This window comes from Microplitis demolitor, chromosome 2, assembly GCF_026212275.2.
Source record: "Microplitis demolitor isolate Queensland-Clemson2020A chromosome 2, iyMicDemo2.1a, whole genome shotgun sequence".
Lineage (NCBI taxonomy): Eukaryota > Metazoa > Arthropoda > Insecta > Hymenoptera > Braconidae > Microplitis > Microplitis demolitor.
In genome coordinates, this window is record NC_068546.1 from 24,307,352 (window position 1) to 24,330,703 (window position 23,352).

The 23,352-nt window shown below is 27.2% G+C and overlaps 1 protein-coding gene across 3 annotated transcripts; it reads left to right on the forward strand.

Annotated features, from left to right (window-relative positions):
* Nucleotides 1–2,976: 2,976 nt before the first annotated feature.
* LOC103572189 (uncharacterized) lies at nucleotides 2,977–23,237 on the forward strand. 3 transcript variants are annotated; one of them, XM_008550670.2, is made up of 11 exons: nucleotides 2,977–3,158; nucleotides 7,337–7,695; nucleotides 8,781–8,922; nucleotides 9,329–9,346; nucleotides 11,561–11,706; nucleotides 12,914–13,017; nucleotides 14,031–14,243; nucleotides 19,230–19,376; nucleotides 21,183–21,589; nucleotides 22,404–22,541; nucleotides 22,646–23,237. In XM_008550670.2, the coding sequence occupies exons 2-11, from the start codon at nucleotides 7,407–7,409 to the stop codon at nucleotides 22,905–22,907; spliced, it is 1,866 nt and encodes a 621-aa protein (XP_008548892.1). In that variant the 5' UTR covers nucleotides 2,977–3,158; nucleotides 7,337–7,406; the 3' UTR covers nucleotides 22,908–23,237. The 3 variants fall into 3 exon arrangements, with proteins under 3 accessions (XP_008548892.1, XP_008548893.1, XP_008548894.1); XM_008550671.2 differs by lacking the exon at nucleotides 9,329–9,346; XM_008550672.2 differs by lacking the exon at nucleotides 9,329–9,346 and having other exon boundaries at nucleotides 11,567–11,706.
* The last annotated feature ends 115 nt before the right edge of the window (nucleotides 23,238–23,352 follow it).

The window sequence follows — 23,352 nt, forward strand, 5'->3', positions numbered from 1 at the left end:
ATGCCGCTACCCAGCAGTAAAGTGCCCGGCGATGGTTACAGAGTCAGTTAAATTTATTGGGACCTATCCCTTCTCCCTCTATTTCTCATACCAACTCACTTTTACATCAGTCCCACCGGTCTCGACGACCTACCATTACTTTACCACCACCTTTTACCTTTTATTATTATTATTATTGTTATGAATCAAACGGGATATTTTTATTATGGGAAAATTTTAACTTAATTATAAATATGCTTTACCCAATTTAAAAAAAAAAAAAAAATTACATTTTTTAGTAATTTATCATATGAATTTTTTAGTAAATTATTTGAAAATTTTAATTTTTCAGATGGAAATTTGAAAACTGAAAAGCTTTTAATTTGAATTTTGAAATTGGCGCGATTTTTAAATTTTTTCAAACTTCGCGGTAAAAAAAATAATGCATTTTTTTAAAAAAACTTTTGGACTTGAAAATTATTTCTTTCAATAAATTTTTATTTTACACTGGGAAAATTTAAGCAACAGCAAAAACTAAATTTAAATTTCGCGCGGCATGTGGTCCGAACATGAAACTGTAAAAATTAAATTATTTTCGCTATTTCACGGTTTAAAATGAAAATTTTTCTAGACGATTAAGCGAAAATCAAATTTCCAACTGTTAAATTCATTATTCTAGATCATTACGTTTTTATTTCGATATAAATTTTAAAAATTACAGTGTAAGCACATTCGAGCAAGAAAAAAAAAATTCATTTTTCCAGTTCGAATGAATTTTCAAATTAAAATTTTATTTCCCGCCATTTTATCTTTCAAATTTATAATCAAGTATTAAAAAAAAAAAATTTATGACAGCTAATTTATCGGAGGGATAAAATGGTCCGTTGAAAAAAAAAGTACAGAAAAAAATTAATTTATTTCTTAATTGTTTCTTATTATTTCCAGCTGCCAGACGAATTTAAAAAAAAAATTACTCAAGAAGTAATTAAAATGATTTAAAAGTTTCTAAGCTCAAAAGCGCCAAGATATTAATTTACCTGATAGTGACTAAATTTTTTTTTAAACCCAACGTTTCGCCAACTAATTAACAAAATTCTATCGATAGTTAAATATTTCGACCTTTTTTTTTTTTACTATATCTAACTTGTCAAAATGGCGTGATTTCATATATTTTTTCTGATAACTTATAAGTTAGTAATAAATTCTCCTCAATAACTGACCCTAACCCTAAGAGAAAAGATTGATCTGACAGAATATGATATCATAGAGAATAAAAAAATATTTACTGCTCCTAGACTCGTGATATAAAAAAAATTTCTCTATTTTTCGGGTAGAAAAAATTTTCTAAGCTAAAAAATATTTTAGACATAACAAAATTTAATATAAATATATCTATCTCTTGTTTTTAAAAATAGTAAATTATGTTAATAATAACTGAGGAATTAAGTTGGAATTTTGTTTTTGTAAAGAAATTTCAAATTAAATTATTAGGGTAAAAAAAAATCCTAAGCAACAGAAATTACGTCCTTTGAGACACAAATTAAATCAAATTAATATAATGCGATAGTATTTCAAAGGGTTTATAGATCGATCAGTCGAAAAAGTTGATTGAATGGAAAAGTTAACAACTTTTAATTAAATATTGTTTTAAGCGATCATGTATTTATATATTTAGGTATATATATAAATATAAAAATAAAAATAACTTGTACGAAATGTCTCACAGCCATAAACGTTATTAAGATAATAAAAATACTTTTATCAGCGATGAAATATTACAACTGATCTTCAGAAAAATAAGAAACCGTAAAAAAAGATCTCGAGCACAGAATTATTTTACGGTACACTGATTTAAATATAAAAAAAAAAAATTTGAATCATTTCTTCTTGACCTATTTGTGCGACAATACACCCAGCAATTATTCAAATCCAAAAAAATAATATCCATTACTGTGATAATTTAAAAAAAAAATCTTAGAAAATACCCCGCTCTTTTTGAAAATAATTATGACCTCGAGACTCACAATTGTAAAAAAATTTTGATAATTGAAAATATCCCCGAGATATAGATTTTAAAAAAATTACTTCTAATTGTTATCAGTTAGGAGTCAAACAAAATTTGTTAATTAAATTCGAAATGTCAAATTTTTTAGGCTTAAATTTATTTACAAAATTTCGTTAAATTTAAAAAAATTTAAATCTCGGTGAAATTTTCCTTTTTTCAATTAATGTCTTAACATTTCTACAATTAATTAATAAAATTTTACTACGGGCATAAAAGTTGAGCTATTGGATATTTTTAAAAGGCGGGAAGTCCAAAAAACTTTAATGCTTATAAATTTGGCAATTAAAAATTAAAAAAAAAATACGAGAGCCTAATAGAAGACGTCTAAAGTAATTACGCGAAAAAGTTTGCGAAAACAATGTTTTTTTTTTGTATGTGTAAGTAGACAAGTGTACAAGTAGAGTGGCTCCGCATGACGACCAGCCCGGGCACTCTCGAGCTTTCAAGCTCTTCTCTACATACACTATCACCTCATCCTCCTTTCCCTCCTGTTCCTGCTCCTGCTTATCGTCAACCTCCTCTAGCTCCTGCTCATGCTCTCGCTTCACCTCATCCTCCGATTGAGCCACCTCTACCTCATAACCCTCTACCACTACCTCCTTTTTCTCTTTTACCTCCTCCCATCTCTGCCGCAATTCCACCCCGTCGTCGTCGTCCGGTTCGCCGTAGACTCGTAGTTGGCTTTCGTAAACGCCCCGGCGAGCTTTTCAGTGTCAGCGCTTCACTCCTGTCGTTCTGTTCGTTTGTATTAACACCAAATTGACAAGATCCGCTTGCCCATTTTTTTCGCGCTTCTAAAATACTTTAAAATTCCCAATAATTTTTAACAGTGAAATTTTATTTCGCAAGTGATCAAAAAATCTTAAAGATATTTTTTTAAAAATTCATTTTTTAAAAAATAATCAGTACAAATTTTTGTGGTGAAAAATTTTAAATACACAATGTAGTTAATGACAAAAATAAATATTAAATAAATTTTAAAATAATAAATATAATAAATTTAAGACAATAAATAAAATAGTGCTCAGCGCCAAAAAAAATCTTATCCACGATAAGATTTTTCGCGCAAAAAATGTCATGGGAGAAATTATTTTTCTGATGGATTTAAAATAAGGTATACATTTAAATATCCTGACTTGTCATTTAAATCTTAGTCTGTAGTTTATTTTAATTTTTTTTTTTTTTTTTTTTTTTTTTTTTTTTTTTTAATCATAATTTTTGAGTCAAAACTGCACTTGGACTTAAAGTTTGAATTTTTTAGCATTTAATTTTGTTTTATCAGCAGTATACTGATATATTACGGAGTTAGCTTTTGTAGTCGTCGAGATGAATGCGAGGTCGAACTCTCATATACTCAACAGTATATATTATATGCGACAAGTACATACGATCAATGAAATCGACCGCAACACCGCGGTAATGCAATGCCACGTGATTCATGTCACATCGTGACTTAATTAAAAAAAATATATACATATATATACTTAATAATATTAATTTTATTAATTATTATCATTATTAAATGTGGTTATAAATAACCCGCAGACTACAAGATAATTCAGACGCAGACTAGACAATTATTTTTTAAAAATATTCACAATAACAGAAGTAGACTTCAATTAAAAAATTTTTCAAAAAATTTTGACTTTAAAATAATTTGAAAAATGTCTTGGTAATTATAGTTCATATATAATCCGGTGTTAAATATATATAAATACTGGATCACATATGGTAGAAAAAAAATAATCACCTCATTTTTAAACATTTATACCCTTGTCAAAAAAAAGTACAAATGTATCAGTGAGTGTTGGCACGTGCGATTGCCTAGGCAACTAAAACGCCCCAAAGATAATAACGAGGATTCGTCATGGCACGTCGAATCCGTGTTTCATATGATACTTTAACGTCCATAAGATATTTGTAGAGGTAAAAAAAAAAAAAAAAAGATAATGAGCTGTACTATACACGACCCCTTAACCCTCTTTTTACAACCCTCGGGTCTATATTTTTTTTTAATAAGTGGTAAAAATAATATTTATGTAAAGGTCAAAAATAAATAATAGTAATGACGTCTGTCATTTAATTTCATGATATTTAACAATTGTCTTTAATTTTGGCCATTATTAAATTGTCAATCAGGGTTCATTGTCGGGTTTATTGATTTGGGAACTGATTATTTAGTCAATTACTGAAAAACAGTTACGTTGATTTATTTTATTTGGAATTAAGTTTTTTTTGTTTATTTTTTAAAGCGCGAAATTTTGAAAATTTTTTGAGATAAATGGGATTTATAATTATTTTTTTTTAATGAGCTGATTAGTGAAGAGATGACACTTAAATCACGAGGAAATACTGAAGAAAAATTTCTATTTATAAATGTGTGCCGTGCTGGGAGTAGCAACGACAATCGATCTTATCGTTTAATTTTAGCGTAGACACATGACTAAAGTATATTGACTTAAAAATTCAATTAAAACACTGGTTTTATTAACAATAGAGTCTAAAGTTACTCCTCTTCATAATCATCTTATCAAGAATAATAATAAAAAATAATAATAATAACAATAATAATGTCAACGCAAGTTATTTTTCTAAATATAGTGAAACCTACACTTATTAACCTTCTCAATAAGACAGTTTATAGATAAATTGACAAAACTATAGATAGCCTGAACTGAGATTCGAACCCAGACCATGTCGATATGGCGTCGAATGCTTGGTGTGAATTTTGAACACCTAAGTGTTCTGATTGTCACTTAAATATATTGTAGTCACTTTCTACACACTTGCGAACCTTCAGGAAAAAGTGACTACAATGTATTTAAATGGGAATTAAGCACTTAGGTGTTTTAAATTGAAACACTTCGATTTACTGTGTTTGTTAATTTATCAATGCTATTTTATGTAATTCTTACAATTGAAGAAATTTTTTATTTTTTATACACTAAGAAAAATTTCAAACAAATTTTACTATGGGTGCATTGTAATATCGGACCATAAGAAAACTGGCACAAAATTTACAAGTGTCCCATAGTAAATGGTATGCGCAGATGACACGATTGGGACCTATGCGCATATGTAAATTTTGTATCAGTTTTCTTATGGTCCGGGGTTACAATACACCCATAGTAAAATTTAATGGGAATTTTTCACAGTGTAGTAAACGTATGCGCATACGTCCCAATCGTGTCGTCTGCGCATACCGTTTACTATGGGACGCATGTAAATTTTGTAGCAGTTTTTTTATGGTCCGGGGTTACAATGCACCCATAGTAAAATTTAATGGGAATTTTTCACAGTGTACTGTCTTTTAGCTTCATTTTGAAAATTTAAATTCGATTTTCACTTTTTAATTCATTATTTATATTAAACCATTTGAATTCCTTATAAACAATCGACTTTTCCGTAGTATGCGTTTTCGTATCTACAATTTTGAAATTTGAACTTTTAATGTATACGCAGTTTAATAAAAATTACCCAAAAATATGATATTGTGAGACATATAAATATTTAAATTTTTCTCATCTCATGTACATTGTAAAATATACTACTCGATAGCATGTAAATAAAGTATAATTTTTACGAACAACATGGTAAAAATTTAGTTACTGGCTACATGTCTTTACAGTAAAAAATTTTATGAGTAATTTTGACTCGAAAATTCTCTGAGTGTATTATAATTACACTGTAAAAAATTGGGAGTGATTACGGTTTTTATTTAAATCTGAATTCACTTCGTTACTCAAAATTTTTGAGTTTTTAAAACAAAATTACTCCGCATAAGGAGTAAATCGCGAATTTGTTCTTCAGCAGAGTGATTTTGAAGTGATCTGGATTTTATTTAAATTCGCACTCACTTCAAAAATTTTTTCAGTGTATCTTATAATTCTATAATAATAAAATAATAATAATAATAATAATAATAATAATAATAATAATAATAATAATAATAATAATAATAATAATAATAATAATAATAATAATAATAATAATAATAATAATAATAATAATAGTAATAATAATAATAATAATAATAATAATAATAATAATAATAATAATAATAATATTTTTTGTGAATAAATTCAATATATATAATAGAAAGGAACTAAGAAAAAATAATATTAGTTTAGTCCGGGAATTGAACTCAGGAACCCATAAAAAAATTTAAATAATAATAATAATAATAATAATAATAACAATAAAATGAATAATAATAATGTCGAAGAGTAAGAACCAAATTCAATAAAAATTAAAAAAAACTTAAAGTGCCATCAACTAGACTTTAAAAACCCATCGACCTAAAATTTCATACAATGAACTTGATTATTATCTGCGGTATAGAATACGAAACCCACTTAGTGTGTAAAGCAACCTAATTTAAACATTATTAATATTATGTGACAACATATAATGTAACCAACTAATAAACCTACTGTACATACGCATACACAGTAAGACAGACTCCCCTCTCATTAAAGTTAATATCGTCATTATATTGTACCCAAGCCTCGCTATTTTGGTTTAATGACGAAACTGAGAATCGTCAATCGTTAATTGGAAATGTAACAATTTAATTTACCCAAGCGTTATAATTAAATATACGATTCAATTAATAGCTCAAGGCCTGAGTGGCTATCCAATAATTAACCTTTACATGCACAAAGTCGATTGCAATGCAATAACCAATAATTATTCTCCATCATTGTTTATAAACACAACAAAAACATAAAAAAACGCGTGCGTCCATACTCGATGTACGCGAGTTCATCTAAAATTATCTATTGTCCCAGGATGTCAACAACCTCAGACAATATTTTTTTTTTAAACAAACATATTTTGGCAATTATCCAAACGTTAATGCCGAGCATTGGGTATAATGGTTTATATGTTCTCAGTTGCTCGTGCGTGTACGTTAACTTAGATCTCCAATATATATACATACATTTATATATTTCTAACAAAGATCAAGATAATTATGTAATTATTTCCTGGTAACATGTAAAGAGAGTAATAAAATACGTCAATCATCAGAATGTAGTATAACAAATTTGAGAAAATAAAAAAAAAAGCTGCTATTTTTTTGTTCTTTGGCCTTTGAGCTTTCGGTCTTGCGCGTTATTTGTTTGCGTTGGGGCTAGAGGCATTAATTTATTTTTCATTCAAACATCACACGTGTCCTTGTTTAATCTATAGATATATATATATATTTTTGGTATAGAACTAATCAATATAAAGTAAAGTCTTTTTGATTTGAATATTTAACTAATTGATGATAATTTTGGTTTTTTTCAGAGCAGGAGGCCAGTGATGGATAAAAATTGTGATGTGAACATGAAGAAATTACAGCGACTCAGCACGCGAGATGCGTTTTGGTAGAAATTTATTGGAAAACAAGTTATTTGATGTTTGTGCTGATAAAAGTGAAGGCTACAGAGGAGACAGTGATTTGGAGAAGTTTGATAAAAGTTTATCGAATGTTATTTCAAAATTTGAATGTGGAAACCGCGTAAAGTTTATATTTATAAAAAAAAAAAATTCAGATTTTTTGTGCGCGAGTACAAGCGGTCCAGGTCTGGTCCGCCGCCTTCACCTCCCTGGCGGTATGGTCCTTTGGGCCGCTATGCTTGTTCTTTACGGCGTAGGATTTGTTGGTAAATATTTACTTGCTTAATAAATGATATTGTTAATGCAACGTCACCTCGGAAAACATAAACTGCAATTTAAAAATATATATATATATTGTTATAAATAGAAAAGTCGATCACTAAATATAGATATTTTATTTTTTTATACTTCGCTATTTATTATTAACGCGCTTCTACGTCATTATATAAATATATATATATATATTTTAAAATGAGTAAAATAATTAACTGTAAAAAAAATTTTGGATTTGTTGGTTTAAAAAATTTTCAAGTCTTATTGAATTTATGTGGGAGCTTATGATTTAAGCTTCAATTTATTTTTTTTAAAATCTTATCTCTTAAATTCGGGTTTTATCAAACGATAAAGAAAAAGGCTTTAGATAAAATTTATTGTATCAATAAAAAAAAATGGATTTACAATATCACGATTTAAAGCTGGAACTTTAAGCTCGTGAATGATTTTTATTAAATTACAAAATCAAAATTTGAATTTTTTATTTTAAATATTTCAAGAATTTTAAATTAGAAAATTTTAATTTCAAATTCAGTTTCATTTTTTTTTTTAGTATCAAAAACGGATAATTATAAATAATTAATGTATGAATTTGAATTTTTAAAATAACATTTTCCTCATTTTAACCCACATACTATAAACTTGAAATAATTCTCGATTGTAAAAATAATTAAAGTATGCCATTGAAAAAAAAGTATAAATAATTTGCCCCAGAAATGATAATGGTGTTAAAAAAATATTTGAAACATTAAAATATCCTCAACTACATAAAATTTCTTTATTTTTTTTAAACATACAAACATGACTGACAAGAAGATGGTGATCAGTGAAAATATGAAATTCAAAAATACCCAATTGCCAATGAAAAATTACCCAGTTGTCAAAACACCCAAGTACATAAATAAATATGAGTTTTGCTGATAATGATGAACTTGTAAACTAGGGAGATATTTTTGTCAAATCTTATATTTTTTATATTTTCCGACTGACATTATCTGATAAAATTTACAAAATATATATATATATATACATTAACTCTCTCATTCTCATTTTGTATATTTATTTAAATTTTTTATAGGTTCCATGACAGGCGTGCCAGGCGTCCCGGAAAACGTAACAGTCATGTTCCTCAGTCCGACATCCGTCCGCGTATCCTGGAGTACGAGCCAAGTAGATCAGGTGGAAAAATACGATGTGACATACAAACCAACAGATGCAAGGTGCGTGGCTTGATGGTTATTACGACCAAATTTAACAGCCTATACGTAAACCGTTTCCGCATGAATTACATACTCTATAAATAAATATATATATATACCCATACATATTTATACATACATCCATATTTACATTCCCAATCCGTTAAACACACATGCCTACATATTTATAAATATGTATATATGTAATATACACAAAAAAAGGATTTTTTACCGCAAAAAATTTTTTACTTCCCCGAAAAATTATTAATTGAAAAAAAAAAAAAAATTATGGGGCGAGAAAAAATTTCTTGAGTCAAGAAATCTTTTTTTTTTCTATATATATTTATGTATAAATCAATGTCGAAAACAAGACACTCATTAATGCGCGTGCACTTTAAATAAAAATTTCGGTTGTTTTGCGGCAAAGGAATTTCACAAATGACAGGTATAAATTTATATAAAATTGAAAATATTTAATAACAATAAATCATATATATTCATTACAAGAGCTTGTAATAGCGATTAATTATTTAAAAAAAAAAAAAAAAACGCGAGACTAGAGCAATTACATTAACAAGTAGTTTATATTATTAAATAATAGTTTAATTTATTTAATGCGAGATGTAGGATAATTACATTTAGGTTCTGCTTATTGTTAATTATTCTGCGGCACAGGACTAATTGCAGTGAAAGGTACTTTAGTATGACTGCCATGATTACGATGACTAATTGTTATCCAACAGCATTTATTAAATAAATATATATATGGTTTGATATTTTAAAATATTAAAATACATCAGACATGCACTCATTTATTTATTTATTATTTTAAAAAATGAAAATCAATAGCATTAGTATTAATTTTTAGTTGAAGATGTAGTGAAGTTTGTGTGAATCAATAGATGATTAATGAATAGTTGATGAATATTTAAATAGTAACTAGATAATTTTTTTTGCCGGCGTATAGGAATGAAACCATCGATGATTATGATCAACGTAAGATCTATTCGTACAATGAAACTTACAATGAAACGTTCATCTTAAGTTACAACGAACCGTACAACGAGACGTACGATGATGATGATGATATTTATGAAAAAAGGTATATTTTTGTTGTCAAAAAGTCTATCGTGTGTCCTACATGTTTATCATCTTAAATTTTAAATTAATAGACTGAAGCTCAACATTCAATTAATTAAATTTTTTTTTTTTTAAGATTTTAAACAGAAATATTAAACAGTACGGAAATGTCTACTGTCGATATATATGTATGTGCGCGTATAAACTTTCAAACAATTGACTTGCAAATCACCCTTTGACATTTAAACGCTTATCAACTAACATATGATAATAAACATGCATATTAATTAATTAATTGTAATTATAATAACGGAATTTTTTTTTTACTACACAAAAAAAAAGTATTTCTTGGTGTAAGAAATATTTTGCATTATAAATTGAATAGAAAATTTTTTTGGGGTGAATAAAAATTTTTTGTGCGAAGAAATTTTTTTTTTCTGTGTAGAATCGACTGTTGATTAGTCAGCGTAAATAAAATATAAAAATATATTTGAGCTAAATGTACTGTAAATGCACAAATTAATTGTTCACACGATAAACTTAGCACATATAAAATAGTATACCAATTTCATCTCGTTTTAATTAAACTACGAAACAATCATACAATTATAAATAATTATTTTAGTGAGTGATGGTTTTATAAAAGTAAATACTGAAATTTTTTTTGAGTGATCTAGCAACTGCTATTACACGGAGAAAATTATAAACAATTAATGTTTAAAGCCGTTAAGCAGCCATGTAATTTTGTTATTAAATTTGGCGGGAAAAATTCAAATTTATAAAATTTTTAAAATATACCGAATCAATCGATAATTTTTTCTTTAATTACTGAGTTAATAATAGAAAAAATTAAAGTATTTAAACACATGTGAGTCTGCATGCAAAATTTTCCCAGCAAGAAAGTGTACTTCGGTAATTTTCGATTTTAACTCCCACTCTGGGTCTTCAATGAACTAAATCCCCCCACCTTTTCTTGCGCATGCGCAGAATAGAGATAATCAGTAGTGGGGTGTCTCTGAAGTTCATTCTCTTTCTGGGAGAAGTTTGCGATGTTTTGTGTAATCATCTGGATGATAGTTGTGTTCATAAGCCTTCGGCTACTGCCGCAAACACATCGATAGCGTTCATTATAGAGTTAGTTTGTTGCTTGAACACAAACAATCCACGTTATCAATACTAGTATTGATTGAAAACAAACGTGATATTTTTAGGTCACAAGGAACAAAAATTTTTTAAATTTCTTGTAAAAAGAAAAATTTTCTCCGTGTATTTAAAAATATTCGTAGGGTAGCTTTCATAAATTTAAAAAATTTAGATAAGGCTGCAATTGAATACTGCTGATAGATTAGTCATAGATATAGAACTATGTAGTGATGAATAAAATAGTCTGGCACAAGGCAAAGAAAGTTTTCTTAGAGTTAAGAAAAAAAATGATTGATTGCCACTATGATGAATTTGCTTCCGTGTGTCGAGAAAGTTAAATGTTATGGGTAAAAAAATGAAATAATATGTAAAAAATATATAAAATATTGTGATGAGAAGATTTTAAGGAATAAAATAACAATGGCATGACGGTTAGTTACAGGATGGTGCGGTTGGTCGCAGGAAACAGCGATGCAGTTACTCTGAACGACCTTCAAGCTGACACGCAATACCAGTTGGTGATTACTGCGGTGAGGGCCGGAAAAAAGTACAGAAGTCGGCCTATTGTCTTCCGCACCCTGGGTAATTCATTCATAATTACCTCATCATACTTTCATATGTCTCATGTATTATATTTTTTTTTCTTAGCCTTTTTTTTAAACTATTGCACAAGTCGTGCCCTTTCGCGCCTCTTCATTTACGTACGGCTTTTTATTTTTAAGTGTTAAAACTACTGCATAATTGACGGAGAGTCTTTTAAATTTATTTTTCTAAGGAATAAAAATAAAAACTGTTTTGTGTTTTTGAAATACTTAAGTGAATTCTAATATTTTTTTTTATTTTATTTTACTGATAAACTGGTAAACTTTTTAAAATATTTCTCAAGATTTTGAAGTTCAAAAAATTTTTTAAATTCCAGAAATTTTAAACTGCAGAATAACTTAAAAAATTTTACATAATATTTGAACTAGATTACTTCTCAATAACGAAAAATAAATTATTATTGCGACTAAATTAATAATAATAATGATAATTAAAATAAAATGAATATTTTTACACAAATTCTTGCGTACTTCGTACATTTGTAAAATTCTCCAAACTGTAATTTGTAATCGCAAAAATTATTAGAGTCCTAGACAAATCCTAGACCCATATGTCTGGCATGTGTCTAGCTTGTGTCCGGAATGTGTTTAGACATCTGCTCCGTAACCATTGGATATTTTTTTTCTCATTTTACCTTTTGATTATCACCCGACATAATTTCTGAGACTCTTTCGATGTAAAATACCGGAGAAAATAAATTATTGGAGTCCTAGACTCTCCACAAGACCATGTCGATTATACAGAATCCATACTCCGGAATTAGGAATTAATTTTGTTCATAAAAATTAGAAACTTAAAATAGAATTTAAAGAAAAAATTAATTTTACTTTATTTTTTTTTAGCAAAAGTTTTTTTTTATTAAAAAAAAAAGAACAAAATTATTTCGAGACCAATAATTGCGAAAAGTGTAAAGATTTTTAGTAATAGATATAAAAATGTAAAATCGGAAATTGAAAATTTTAATAATTAATGGACTCGTAATAATTCGACTAATTTATTTAATTAAAATAAAAAAATCTGTTGAATAATTTTATCGTGTACTTTCAAATAAATTAACGAATTAAACGAAAATCAATGGAGATTTACATAATTACTCAGTTAAAATTACCATAAGCATGTCCTTGAATAATAATCCACCCTAATGTAATTAAGATTAAAATTATACTTAACTTTTTATGTTCAACAGAGCCACCACGTACATCTCCACAGCAGGATGCCAGCGTTACGGGAGGGCCTCCAATACCTCCGCCACCATCATCGTCCAATAATCCCCATCAAGCACACATACAAGTAATTCAATAATTGATTATTAATTATTACATTATACTTAGTACCACTAATACGATCAATGTTCACGAGTGTCCATATTAGAACACTTTCAAGATCGCGTTCTATCGCTTCTCTGTTAAATATTCAGTCAATTATTTAATCTTCTAGTTTATCTAAAATTTGTTATTTAAATTTTTTACTGCAGATTCAAATGAAAAAGTAATTCTGGAGTTGGAAAATTAATTATTTTACAAAGAGAGGATTAAATATTTGATTATCTATTATATCACAAATATTATTATTATAATTATTAATTACGAAAAGTTATATAAAATTAATTAACAAATAATTTAAAGATAAGTAAACCACCAAACTCTAAAGAAAAAAAAAGTTATATTATTATTAATTGAAATTTTTTGTTATGTGAAATTTTTTTTTGAAACACGAGTTTTCTAGACAGTTTTCAGACAATTTCTACAGAATATCGACAGAATTCCTATAGACTTTTGGCAAAATTTTTATAGACTTTTGACTGAATTCCGATAAATTTTGGCAGACTTCCGATAGACTTTTAACAAAATTTCGATATTCTAACGAAATTTGGTCACTTTTAACAGGTTTTCCACAGACTTTCCAAGATGACCGATAGATCACTGACTGAAAACTGACAAACAACCAATTTCAGTACTCGAAGTTTACCAGCATGAATATCATTCGACTTGTAAAGAGAAAAAAATAATTTCTTAGCCCAAAGAAATTTTTCGCATCATGAATTGAAAATGAAAACTTTCTTGTGCTAAGAAAAATTTTTTTTATGTAAAATATTTAATAAAATAATTCAATGTATTTGTGATAAGAAACAAGCTGCTGTATAATTTAATTTCCATATTAGAATTAAGGTGAAAATTTATGTGACATACGAAGGAACTTTGATAGTATCAGCTAACATTTTACGACTTGTTGAAATGTACACCTTAAAATTATGTAATAGCGTCAATTTAATCTGTTTTTTATTGATCTGTTTTACAACCCAGGTACGTGGGGTCGAGGTAGGAATAGTCGTGATGGTACTGATAGTTTGGGCCGGTGCGATAGCGCTTTTTTTCAACCGGTGGGGTAAAATACGCATGTTGCTTCCTTATCAGCCTGATTACAAAGAGCAGCTAAAAGTTCCCGGCACAGGGGCGGTTTGCGCTCCAAGTAATACGACTTGCACACAACATTCTTCACAACATGCCTGTTCACAGGTAAGAAAGAAAACCCCCTTATATATATATATATATATAGGGGAGCCTGGGGCACGAAGGCCCCCTTAAGCCGGTTTTTTCTTTTTGTGGCTTTTAACCATAAAATTCATTTATTTTCCGTCGATATCGAAAGAATAAGTAGAAATTTTGCAAAAAATCGAAAAAAAAATTTGTTTTTTTTCTGGGGCACGAAGGCCTCCTCTCCAAAAAATTATCAACAAAAATTTTTTTTTTATTTCCCGTTAAGTTATGACCTTTATAATGTTTTTATGACGTTTTAGGCCAGTATGTGATGTATGAGGTAAAATGGACCATTAAAAAAAAAAAATTGTCACAAAAAAATTAACTTGACGGAAAATAAAAAAAAAATAATTTTTTCTTTATAATTTTTTTTTCGAGTTGTCCGTTTTGCCCCTCATATCACGTATTGACTTAAAATATACTAAAAACATTATGAAGGTCATACTTTGACGGAAAATAAAAAAAAAAAATTTTACCTAATTTTTGAAGAGGGCCTTTATGCCCCAGGGGGGCCTTCGTGCCCCAGGCTCCCCTACATTTATAAAAATATTCTGTTACATTTTGTAGTTAACAGCCACTGTTTTTATACGCGCTTTCGATTTTAATTCATAAAATTAATAATTTCTGTAAAGAAATAAAAAATATCTGATATTCAGTTCCATAAAATTCATATTCTCTATATAAATATTTATTTTTCCGAGTAAATAATCTCTGTTTTTCTTCATACATTTCAATGTTTATTCAATCTTCATAGTCACATCTTTCTGTTTTTTATTTTTAATTGCCTCAAGCCATCTAAACTTTTATTTTATATTTAAATGACGATGTTCGTTATAAAATAACAATTCATTTTATCAAAGCGATCAATTTATTATTACACGGAGAGAAAAATTTAATTTAGAATGACTGGACATATCGTCATTCTAGGGATACTTAATGTAGACATATTTTTTTATGATGGACTGCATGGCCATTTTATCTATTCAAATTTCCCTCACTGCAAATCGGTAAAATGACAATACAATATCACCACAACAGCTAATCGAAAGATTTATCATAAGACCATCCTAAGGATAGTATTTGATTAATGAAAAAAAAAAATAAAAATATTGTAAATAAAGAATGATCACAAACTTTAATGAACAAGAACTTGATAAAAATAAAATTTTATTGATTGATCGACTTTTCCCAAATTCCACTCAGACAATTTAGTTTCCCGCCACTCATCCATTTTAAAGGAATTTTATAAATTATAATAAGATTGAACTTTAAATAAAGTCTTGCCTCGGCTCTTGAGATCACTGTAACATGGGATTTTAGACAGTCAGCCCGTTGTGTGCGCAATCGCGAAGGCTCCGCGATCTCGGTGCGCCATCGCAATCAATCGGATCGTCAATTAGCGACACAAATCTTTACGATAACAAAACAGCTGCCGATTTTTAGCAAAAACTAGTGTATGGTCACAAGAGCTAGTTGTCGTATTCTCTAATAAAATATATGAGTTCTTATTATGAAATTAACATATATCAGTATTTCCATTGATACTACGGACTATTAAATTAAGACACAGATATTGTTAAATTAAATAGCCGTTTTGTAATGACAAATGACCGATTCATCGTAACAATAATTTTTTTGCAAATACTTTTAATTGTTATCATAAAATTTTTCTCTCCGTATAAAATTATTAATCTCCACCAGTAAATTAACAAAATTCAACAAATAGCGAATATCCTAATTTCCACCAATTCACTTTTACTGAGCGATTTAAAAAAACAATTGACTAATTTTAATTTAACAAGTACACGATCTAGTAGATAAGTTTTAATTTTATTTAATTAAATTGTTAAATTACTTAACTATGTAATTAAAAGCTGTAGTGCTTTAAACTTTATACAAATTTTCTCTCTCTATATATATGTATAATATATCAAATATATATTCGGGTGTGTAAATCATTATTTATCTGCAGATCAACTCGAATATGTTCAATCCAAAATTTAATAATTCAAATTTATTAATATTTTATTTGATACAATTAGCATACGTCCGAATTATTTGCGCACCCTTAATATATACACATATATGTAGTCAAACTACTTCACACACTCGATAGTACACGATAATAACAATAGCAATAATATCACTCTAAATCGATAAATCTATTGACGCGTTATATATTTAACGAGCGATAAAAAAAAATTTTCTAAGTACTTTATATATATAGTAGAGCCTTGTTAGCAACATCTGCTTACACTTGTAGATCAAAATTAAAAAAATCAATAATTAGTAAAATTAATCTTTTCTAATTAATAAAAAAATTCATTAAAATTCAAACTAAATTACATTTTTCACTATTTTTTTTTCGCTTAAATCGTCGCCGACCTCTTCATCCAATCGACGAAAAAAAAATTTGAAATTAAAATGAAAATTTAAAAAATTGAAAAATATTAAAATGTGATGGTGGTTGAAAAAAATAAAAAAAAAAAAAACAAAAGGTTTTGACTACATTATCGGATATGGTGATGCAGTGTGGGGGAGGGGGCTGCGGAGTTTTGGAGCAGTGCTTTCATTATCAGAGAAGAACTCGTGAGCCTCGTGATTGCGGCTGCCAATTTGCTCTACTACACAGGGTGGACATCGCGTGACCATCGGTATTAATTAATTAAATAATTAATACAGCCGTTTATGTATTAATTTGACTTATTTATTTTCACTTGCGACATAAATAATCATATGTTTTACTGTTTATTGTTTTTGTATATCATTACCATACAATTTACTTTTTTTTTTGAAACACTTTTTTGCTGATTTCTACTTTTTTATACACAGCTTTATAGATTTTATTATTCACTCAAATATTTTTTATTTTTACTCAAAATTCAAAATATTTTTCAGAAAAAATTTTTGTAATTATTCTTAAATTTACGGTCTTATTTTCGGTTACAAAAATTCAAAAAATTTTATATTTTAAAACCCATAAAAAAAAATCAAAAATATTGTCATTATTTTGATTATAAAAATTTTAAATAAATTCAAAATTTTTTTCTACCACCGAAAATTTATAAAAAAAAAAAAAAATGTAAATTTGTTTTTATAAATTTTTCAAAAGAACAATTCTTGAGACCTGGAAAAAAATACTCCTGATTTTTTACCATAAGTGAAAGACTAATTTAAATAATTACCAAAATTTTTATTACTTCTTGCAAATTTGGATTTATTATTTAAATGTCAACTTAAATTATTATTGTTAGTTACGAAAATTATTAATTTAAATTACACAGAACTTAAAGATGTTAATTTAAATTATTATTTTGTAAATTAAATTTACAATTAAATGACGCATAACTTGGCTCACCACAATTTCTTTACCTTGGTTACTTTGAATCTGATTTTACAAAGTTTCAAAGTTTCTCAAAGGGTCTAAACCCTTTATCTTTGCATCTAGATTTTTTGCTGTCAATTTTCTCTCATATAAATAAAGTTTTGCATAAATTAATCGAAGCTGAAAAGAATAAATTTACCTACGCTTTGAATGAAACTAACGAGCTGAATATTCCGACACTTTATACATATTATATATATATATATATATATATATATATATATATATATATATATATTTACATTCAAACTTTATATTGATCAATAATAATAATTGAATCTATAAATAGACTTTTTTATATCCATTCTTAGTTTAATGGCTTCATTTAGGGATAAAACTTTAAAAGGGGACAATCTCATCTTGAGACAGGACCAAAAAAAAGTATTATCTTAAGACAGATTTAAAACAATTACTGTTAGTTAAATTGTTTTTTAAAAGTTATGCGTTCATTTTTAAAATTTCAATTTAAATTGACAAAACTTTTCACACAATATTTAAAACCTACTTGAACTTTTTTTAAAATTAATTCCATTTTATTTAATTAATTTTTTTTAAACATACAAAAACAAGAAATAAATAAAAAGATAAAATTTTTTAAATAATTTTTTGTAAAGCAAATACAGCACTCGCACTTACATATATATGTAAATAATTTACTGCAATATCACTTGTCTACTCACGATTTTTTCTCGCACAGGCACATCCATTATGTATCCGATACATATATGGGAATACCTAAAAAGTATATAACACTGAGTAAATAGAATTTTTTATCACGCTTAGAATTTCAAACAATTCTTTGTGATATCAACTGTATTTTTTTATTGACGTCTCACGATTTAATTGCTTGGTTTTCAAAATTTATTTATTAATAAATTTAAAATTTTTTTTATTAGAATATTTATCCAGTCAAATACTTAATTACATAAATTCAATTAAATCTTACAGAGTTCAAATTTTAGTGACATTCAAAAATAATCTTATCAAATAAAATTTATGACTATCTAAAATGTTATGTTTGATAATAAATATATATATATATATATATATATATATATATATATATATATATATATATATATATATATATATATATAAAATACATTTTAGGGGAAAAAATTATCACTTTAATCTTTATATTTTCCATTGTATGACAGTTTTTATATATATGTCATATAATATATGTTATTATATAAAAATATAGTGATACCTTTTAATGTAAAATAAATCAATTTCATTTTATTTTTATTATTATTACATATATATATATATATATATATATATATATATATATATATATATATATATATATATATTTATTTATATGAGTTTAGATAAATCGATAAATATAAAAGCGGCAATAATTTGACGGATTATACGGACGTGACATGAGGATTTGAAGGAATAGTCATGTTCTGAATAATTTCAAGTGTGCGAACATGAAAATAAATAAATTTTTAATTAAAACATGATAAATATAAATATAAAAAAAATATATAAAATGGAGAGAAGGTGAAAAGGAGACAATAGATATGATAAATTTCGAGTGACGTGTGTATGAGCTGATGAACAATTTGCAGCATTTGCACTGGTCGAACCATCGTGTGGATTCCCTGGACAGCGCTGCCGGGGGTGGAGGTGCCGCAGGAGGTGGCAGCCAGGGTTGGCCCAGATCCTCGAGACCTCGAGTTAACAGTGCAATCGACGTTGCTGGATTTTTATCCCAGGTGAGTCATATTGTCTAATGAATTGTTTTTTTTTTTTTACTCTTTTTAGTTTCAATTATTATTAAAATGTTTTATTTTTTTATTCTAGTGAATGAGCATTTAAATCCTTGGAAGTATAATTTTTTTTAAAATTCGTTTAATGGAATCCTATAAAGCAAAAGATATGAAGGACTCGGTATCAATTTAAATGAAAAGAATTATCAGAAATAATAAAAAGAATTTTTTAAATTTAAAGTTTGAAAATAAAATATTAGAGTAGAAAATAATTCAGTTTTTAATAAAATATTTTTGTGAAATAAATTTCTACGTTCTTTTGAGTAAAATTGTAAAACTGCTGAGAATTTCATGAATTTCCGAGATGAAATTTTCATTTTTTTTCTTATTATTTTTCACTGCGAAAATATTTTACCTTATCAACAACAAGAGCAGAGGCATTAAATTTTTCTTAAGCTCGGGTCGAATCTAAACTCCAGTTTGTGAGTTGTAGAGAAAATTTATAGTCTATTTTTTATTCTCACCGATAAAATAACTCACCACTAAACTCACGAGTTACATAAAAAATTTGAATAACGACTCCATAGAGAATTTTATAGCCCGCAAAAAAACGGGCCTCTGATACAAATTGATAGATTCGATATTTCCCGAGTTACAAGCAATAAAATATTGTCCGGATCAGACATTGCGTTTGTTTGATACTCGACTACCTCAAACTTTTAAATATTAGATTGACAAATATTTTTTTTCTATTCATTTTTTAAAACAAATCCTTTACAAAAACGCCGAATAAATTTTTAACGCAAACTTCAATTTTTTTTTTTAAATACTTCAGCCGAGACTCGAACTCACGACCTTTGAGTCTCAATAAAAAATTGAAATTACTCTTTAATTTAATAACCTATTAAACTACAAAATTTTTCCAATAAGAGCAGAAATAAATTTTATTAATTAATTTTAATTAAAAATTAATACATTTTTTTAATGTCTGCTACAAACTTTCCCCTTAAAAAAAAATTTCCTCATATATATAAATTTATATATTATTTATATAAGCTCGCATGTAAATCGCAACTAAAAAAAAAAATAATGATTTTAAAATTACCGCCAATTTATTTTAAACTCCCTTTCAAATTTTTATTATTTTTGAAACACTGAAGCCAGGACTCGAACCCACGACCTTTGAGTCTGAATAATAAATCAAAATTACCCTGTAATTTAACAGCCTGCCCCGCTAATTAATTTTTTTTATCAATATTCAAAAAAACTAAAAAAATTTATCATTAACAAAAGCAGAAATAAATTTAATTAATTAAATAATTTAAATAAAAAATAAACAAATTTTTTTTTATCTGCTACAAAATTTCCTCATATATATAAATGTATATAACAGTTTGCATGTAAATCGCAAATAAAAAAAATAATTTAACAATTTTACCGGCGATTTATTTTTAAAAATAAATTATCCTGATTTTTCACATAAAAAAAAAAAGTATTATATATTATTTTTTATATACATTATAGCAATTATTTAAATTACTTATTACAATATAGTCTATAAAAGCTAATGGCAAGGTTCATGTTAATTTATAGCGAAACGTAATAGATATTATACAAGAGCGGAGATCAATATTCAGAATATACTAGAGCTGTACATTTTGTGGCTCACATTTATTTCGTCTTAACTAAATCTACCTCGCGTAATTTAAAAACCAGCAAACAGACCGTCAAAAAATATTCAAATAAATATGTAATCAAAAATTCACCAAAAAAAAAAAAAAAAAAAAATAAATTTTCTATAAAATTTTACAGGAATTTCTGCGCCGTCATGGTTCAACTTCACGATTATGTCGCAAAGTACGCAGTGCAGATAATCTACCCCTGGTCACTGAATCATCAAATCATCAAGACAACGACAATGATGATGACAATGATAATGATAATGATAACGATAACGATGATGAGGAAAGATGCAACAGAAATTCAATTCCGTCTCAGGATGACGGCAACGAAACGGATCGCGAAACATTTCTGCCGTTGACGATGACGACAACAATAACAACAACAACCGAAACAAATCAAGACGAACAAGACGACAAGACTGATGATTTTCAATCAAAAAAAATAATTAATTATTCAGACACTCGGCTACTGAGGGAAAATACGCCGGGTGGTTCTGTCACTGAATCATTGTCTCAGCAGCAGCAAAATTCATCCAGGTATTTGTTATTTTATTATTCAAATTTATAAAACTTTTGTTTAAATAATTGTCTGTAGTTTTTATAAAAAGTTTTCTAGGCATTAATTATACAGAAATTAAATTAACGAACTTTCATACCCGTAAACTTTTAAGTTTATTGCTGAGTATTTCCACTTGGGCGGAATAAAGTGAAGATAAAAGAAGAATAAAAAGGAGACTAGAAATAAATTTAATGATGTTTATTATCATCTTTATTGTTGTGATTTATTATTGTAAGGAGAGATATATATTAAATTTTTTGTAGATAGGGAGGGAATTACATTGCTCTTTAATGTATTTTTTTTTACTGTCGGCCCTTTGGGAGGTCAATTGGTAAAAAAAACGTTGAGTACAAGTTCAAGTGTAGACTGAATTTAAATCTGTGACATTTAAAAGCACATTTTTATACGGTCATAAAATATGAGGTATCGATTTTTGCTATCAGAAATTTAAAACAAAGCTCAACATTTTGATTAATTATTTTTATTTATAAAATGACAGTAAGAAAATTTTTATCTACAAATATATAAAAATATTAATTGCGGTTTTATCTATTTCCGGTAAAATCATCTTATCAATGAATTGATTAAAAATTATTAATTCCTCATTTAAATTTTTATTTATTTAAAAAAAATATATTGTAATTTTTTATAAAAAAATTTGATGTCAAAAAATTTTTATTTGCCTTAAGAAATTTTTTCTAGTCTTAAGAAAATTTCTGTTTTTATTTCTGTGTATAAAAAAATTTTCAAATCTATTATTTATATTCATAAAATAAATTTCTTTTTTTTTAGGGAATTAATTTCATCAAACACGATAACAGCTATACCTTCCCCATCTTTAATAATAAGACGATTCAGTGGTTGGCGAATAAGCGGAAGTCACGAGTACGTTAGATGTCCTATCAGACAACCATCTTCCATTGACGACAGGTGAATTTAAACGTATACTTATCATGCCTATTAACTGTTATCATTTATCACAAGAACTTTTTTATTTTATAATAAAATGAATAATCATTAAAAAAAAAAAAAAGATATTACAGAAGATCATGTGAGCCAGACTTCCCTCGTTCATCTCAACCACATCATCACCACCATCACCACCATCATCTCCCCTACAAGCCATCAACAAGCAACGGGAACCCTGCCGTTTATCACCCGTCATCAGATAGCGATCAGTCAAGACAAACGTCTGTTTCCAGCGTCGAAATCCAACACTTTGGTTTGCCAATACTCAGCGTAAGTGAGCCCAGTCCACCAGATGAGAAAAATAATCGGCTGGATGATTATTTGTAGGATTTGCTTGACGAGGACCACTCCCTAAAGGAGCTCCTCGTGTAATATCCACTTTTTTATACTACCGATACCTTAATGTTGATAAAAAACAAACAACATAAAAATCATTACTGTAATTTTATTTTTAAATTATTCACTACTCGATAGTTTTATTACTTTAATACGACTAATGGCTCTAGTGCTTTAAATTTAATAACTCATACTCTTGACAACAAAAAGTAAACGGTTAAACTTTTCATTACTAAGTAATGCGTAATTTCGTCTTTACACTTAATAACATAAATTATAAATAAAGTTGTAAACTTATTAAGTGCAACGTAAAAAATAGGGTAAAACATTCAGAACAATTAACGATGTCAATTTTAAATAAATAATTATCTAATAATAATAATATTAATAATAATAATAATAATTAATGTAAAGTTAATTTTTAAAAAAAAACATT